Source organism: Otolemur garnettii, unplaced genomic scaffold, assembly GCF_000181295.1.
Source record: "Otolemur garnettii isolate 467f Iridium unplaced genomic scaffold, OtoGar3 scaffold00042, whole genome shotgun sequence".
Classification (NCBI taxonomy): domain Eukaryota; kingdom Metazoa; phylum Chordata; class Mammalia; order Primates; family Galagidae; genus Otolemur; species Otolemur garnettii.
In genome coordinates this window covers 11,405,366-11,410,835 of record NW_003852437.1, presented here as the reverse complement: position 1 = coordinate 11,410,835, position 5,470 = coordinate 11,405,366, and the positions used below count along the sequence as shown (strand labels likewise).

At 39.0% G+C, this 5,470-nt stretch overlaps 1 protein-coding gene across 3 annotated transcripts in view; it reads right to left on the bottom strand.

The window, feature by feature from the left end:
• Nucleotides 1-5,470, bottom strand: part of MAP7 (microtubule associated protein 7) — a 181,837-nt gene that overhangs the window by 2,495 nt on the left and 173,872 nt on the right. For all 3 annotated transcript variants that reach the window (XM_023513523.1, XM_023513524.1, XM_023513522.1), the window contains 2 exons: nt 2,687-2,789; nt 1,440-1,663 (listed from right to left, as the gene is read on the bottom strand). In XM_023513523.1, coding sequence (XP_023369291.1) covers nt 1,440-1,663; nt 2,687-2,789 — 327 coding nt within the window. The remainder of the gene's footprint in view (nt 1-1,439; nt 1,664-2,686; nt 2,790-5,470) is intronic.

Sequence of the window (5,470 nt, the reverse complement as noted above, 5' to 3'; positions counted from 1 at the left end):
TGGGACCACAGGCGCCCGCCACAACGCCCGGCTATTTTTTTTTCGGTTGCAGCCGTCATAGTTGTTTGGCGGGTCCGGGCTGGGGATTAGAACCCGCCACCTTAGGTGTACGTGGCTGGCGCCTTAGCCAGTTGAGCCACAGGCGCAGAGCCCCCATTTACTTTTCTAAAGTGCATACATAGCACATACTTGTCTTGGAGGTTAGGATCATTTCTTTTGTATCCTCAGTACTTGATGCTTAGGGCTCCAAATATATGTTGGAGGTTAAAAATTAATGTTTGTCAATAACGAGTCACAACCCCAAGAGAACCCTTATACCACACAAGATAATAGAGACTGGACCATTTTTTTCAGAGAAGGTTTGGAAAGGTGGGAACGGTAAGAACAGAATGACAGATAACACAGAAAAGGTGATTTGAGCCCTGGAAAGTGAAGCAGAAAATCATTTGAAAGTTCCTTCCTTCCCATGAATCTGTGACATGAGGTAAAGTAGGAAGCTTCACTCAGTGTGTCTCCACTAACATGCCATTATCAGTCAGACTGGGCCCAAAGGCTTAGGAATCAGAAACTCAGACCAGGGGAAGGATCTCACAACCTCCTTTCACAGTCTACACTTCAATACAGTCAAGTTCCATTCCCAAGGTCAGTACATTAATGGAGGAAAAGAGTAGCTTCATCCAGATGGGTGGTTCATGTTGGACTTTGCAGCCTATTACAAGTTTGTCACAGGTTCAGATGGATTCTAAAAGACAGAACGATTTGACCACAAATAATTTTACACTGACTGTATTTAAATGCCCTGGATTTGGCCAGTTCTGATTGTTATAGTATAAAGAGATACTGGTCAGTACATGAAAGTCTCTGCTGGGCAGAGAAGTTGACAAGATTTAAACAGGTTTGAAAAAAGAGGGAGCTGGGATTAATCTTGAGACTGATGGGATTATACTGCTGAGCTGCTAAGACTACTGAGTTAGTATTAGTTGATGTTAGTTCTTATTTTTTTGGGTCCTGCAAAGCTATTTTATTCTTTTTGCACTTTAGAAAGTGCAAAAAGACTTCAGGTCAAAAGTGAGTCAGAGGAACAGGGAATACGAGAGTCACAGGCAGTTTCGACAGCAACTACAGTCACTCCTTGGACTTCAGTGTGCGTGACTGGTTTGGAGTTCTGTTCTCATTGTCCAAATTACAACCATACATCATGTTACATTTTAAAAGGATAGTAATACCTGGGTTGCCAAAATCAAATAAGAGAAAAAGGGTAGAACATGATGGCGGTCTTCAAATAATCTGAATAATCTACAAGCCATGCACAGTCTTTTCCACTGTGGCTTACTTAGTCCCTTGAAGGACATAGTGTGACTACAGAAGGTAACAGTTCATTCCCTCTGAGGTGTCACATATTTCTGATGATTACAGGAGAGAGTTTGAGGCAAGCTTACCTGCGGTCTGCTGTGTTTGAACACCATCTACCTGAGGCAGGGGCCCAAGTGTCCCTTCATTATCAAAGGCCAAAATTGGATTCAAAGGAATTTCTGGGCTCTCACTATTGGTGACTTCTAATCTGGATGGTTTAGATCCAATGGGCAAGTCTATAATTTCTTCAAAATTTTCATTCTGAACAGATACTCCATTTTCATTTGGCTGTTTTTCCAAGTTGGGAGTGCTGAGGAATTTGAAAATTCAAAATTAAAATGAGTTAGCATTAAAATTGGAAAACACATTTTTTTGACAATATGCTTTATAATAAGTATATAATCAAAAATTTACAATAAAAAGGCCAGAGTAATGGACCACATCATTAATAAAAATGGTGATTAGTGAGATATCAGTATTTTAAATTCTTACTTAAGAAAAATTCTGTTCTGTTATAGAATTTATGAAATAGAACAAGTTGTCAATCAGCAGATCATCGATCGAAATAAGTCATTAGCAGCAGTTAATGAGAATCTTTGCTTCAAAGATTCAGAGGATGATAATTCAGAGAGGGACAGTAAACAAATCATACAAAAATCAAACAAGTTCCAAGAGATGTTGCAGACTACACATGTGATCTCTTGATCTCTGGTCTGGTCCTGTGTTTTTCTCAATAGGCTATTTTGTAGACTCCCTGGCTATTCAAATTCTAGTACTTCCTCAATGTCTCCTGCCTCCTAAAGCACTGACATAATTTCACATATAAATTGTTGAAGACCAAACCTGGTCCCAGCCAAAAACTGCAAAAAAAATAAAAAATTTAAATATGTAGATAATATTTGTTTGGAAATGCAAATCATAAAAATAATCCCTTGAGGATAAGAGGGAAAACCATTAAATGAGTGACAATGAAGGCAATTTGTAAAAGCGGTGGGTTTAAAAAACTGTAAACTGAACTATCCTTAAAAGACAGAGAACTATCAGCCATAATGAAAGGCATCTTGAAATCGTCACATACTGTGTCTTGTCTTCATCAGGTTAAATATATTCAAAGAAAACTAATAAATTACTCCCAGTAATATTCTTTAATAGCCACACTAAAATCTTACCATCATATTTAAAGACTCAAAAAAAGGGTATTTCCTCTGTCTCAGAGTACAGATTTACCAGTTTTACCAAAAATAAATCATGATATTAAAACAATACAGTTGTGATGGAGTTGGTAGGGTAAAAACAGTAGTGCTTTCTTTAATGTGTGCCTGAGAAAACTCACCTCTCCGTGGTCACTTTTGATTGGGGTGAGATAACCACACGTGGGCTGGCCACTGGTTCTCCATTTCCTGGAGAGTTTGTCATACATGGAAGTGCAGGTACCTCTGGGCATAGCAAAGGCAAGAGAAGAAAGGGTTACTAAAATTCTATGAACAGAGCCAAACCCCAGAGTGCTCAATCTATGTCCTGGCTCTGCTACTTACCAGTTGTGAGACCTTGGGCACATCACTCAAACTCTTTGTGCCTCAGCCTCCTCATCCCTAATAGCACCTATCCCATAGGATACTATGAGGATCAAATGTTTTAACACATGCAAAGTATACAGAACCATGCCCAGAACATTATCAAGGTCAAAATAAACACTATTTTTGCTTGTACTAAATTGGTTCTGGACATATATGATATTGAAACCAAACTAATTAATGAAGATAGCGGTAAGCTGACAACCAAGATGGCCATGAATACATCTTTACTGAAGGATTCAGAGCAAATCACCATGGACCATAATAAGTATTAAAAATATTTTTAAAAATTCAGTTCAGTTCCAGTCATACTTAGAATAACAGGGATTTCATGAATGGAAGGCCAGAGAGCTGTGCCTAACTGTGCCACCTTGTCAGTCAATGCTCAATGCTGGAGTCCAGTTCAAACCCACAATATTGATGACTGACTCTGAAACCTGGGACAGGTAAAGTCCTGTAAATCTTCACAGAGGTCAGAATTTTAGAGCAGTCTGTGGCAGTTTATGATTTCAGCCTGAGGTGAGAGAAAAACTGAAATACTTCTAAGATAGTGTTCTTTCACAACTTGGCACAAATTCAGTAAAACTGCCAGAGGTACAAAAGCAAGGAAGTGACTGAGAATTTTAAAACTGCTTAATTTTGTAACAGGCAGCCTCTGAGAACACACCTGATAGATGTGTAAACTCGCGTGTCTGCCTGCTCTAGTATTCTCTTTGTATCATTGGTAACACCATTGAGCCCTCAGCCAGATGCGGGACTGGGAGAAAAGGAGTATTTGTCAGGCACAGATCATCTACAAGCCTCTTACTTTGGCAGTTTATTTACATAAGTGTTGATAACCCAGGTGTATCGATCAAGTTTTACCTTCCCTCTTGCTTTTGTTCATTCTTGGTTGACAAAGAATAGTGAAAGAATAGATACGGGAATAACGAGGAAAATGAAAATAAGCAAGCAAGCAAGCAAACAAAAAGCCTGGCCATGTACAAGCTACTGCATCAGCCCCTCATATAATCCTGAGCTGGTGCAATCTAAACTGATCATTCTGGTAACTCATGGGTTCTATGCCTATTTACAGCCTGTATCTAATGACAATGTACTTGAAATGCAGTGGGGTAAATATGCAGCCATTAGGACTATTCCCCAGATAAATACATCTAGGGTATCTTTAAAAGAACATGAAAAGGAATCGTGACACACAGAAACTAGATTAGCCTCTATTGAAATAAAACCAAATCCCCAAATACCAATAACACTTTGCATTTGAAAACTCCTAATATTTAAACACATAAGCCATTTGATTTGATCTTTATTTTATTTATTTTTTTGAGACAGAGTCTCACTTTATCACCCTGGATAGAATGCTGTGGCATCACAGCTCATAGCAACCTCTAAATCCTGGGCTTAGGTGAGTCTCTTGCCTCAGCCTCCTGAGTAGTTGGGACTACAGGCGTCCGCCACAATGCCTGGCTGTTTTTTTGTTGTAGTTTGTCTGAGGCCGGGTTTGAACCCACGACCCTCGGTATATGGGCTGGCGCCCTACTCGCTGAGCCACAGGCGCAGCCCTGATTTGATCTTTAATCCAGCTTTGTGAGGTACTCTAGCTTTTGTTTGTAAACAGAAAAAGAAAATGAGGTACTTCTGGTCCTTTCTTTTCATATTGACATGGCAAATCACCGAGTGGTGATATACACTGTCATGTATACATACAATCATGAAGACCACATGGGATCACAGAAGCAACAGAATTAGGAACTGATGACCTTGGCCCCAGCTGCATTAGCCTGAGCCGAATCTGTTCTTGGACCTGAGTGCCCTGGGGCAGGTTCATGCTGAATCCCAGTATCTACAATAAGGTCTGGCAGGAAGAAGGGCCCAAAATGCTCCTTGACTCCATGAGAAAGCAACCTCTACCTCACCAGGCTGTAGTTAGAATTAAATAAGAAAATGTATGAGAGATGCAACTAACACAAAAGGGACTCTAATCAGTACTGATTGAATCCGGGTACAAAGGCCAATTCCACTGTTATTTAAACTGTATTTGGCCTATGATCACTAAGAAATCAATAGTATCTAACCCAAGGCTATATATACCACATTAAACAACTTTCTAGTGAAATTTCAAGGTCACTATACATTATATGCCTGAAAACAGCACTATGGATCCCCAAAATATGTACAATTATTACTTGTCAATTAAAAAAAGAAATTTCAAAATGTTTTTAATTTTAACTTTATTCGGAAGTCACAACTAAAAGAAATAACATTTAAACCTTTATCTGAGAGCTGCTATAAGTACAGATTGTTAAATGTGCAAATTTAAAGTTTGAAAGCAGAAATAGAAATTACATGCTACATAGTAGACAGTTGATGATGAAATTTAATAAATGCAAAGGAAATTCTGATAGTTTATGTATATGTAAATATATATGCGGATGCATACAAATGTACATTTTTTTTTTTTTTTGAGACGGAGCCTTAAGCTATCCCCCTGGGTAGAGTGCCATGGCATCACAGCTCATAGCAACCTCCAACTCCTGGGCTCA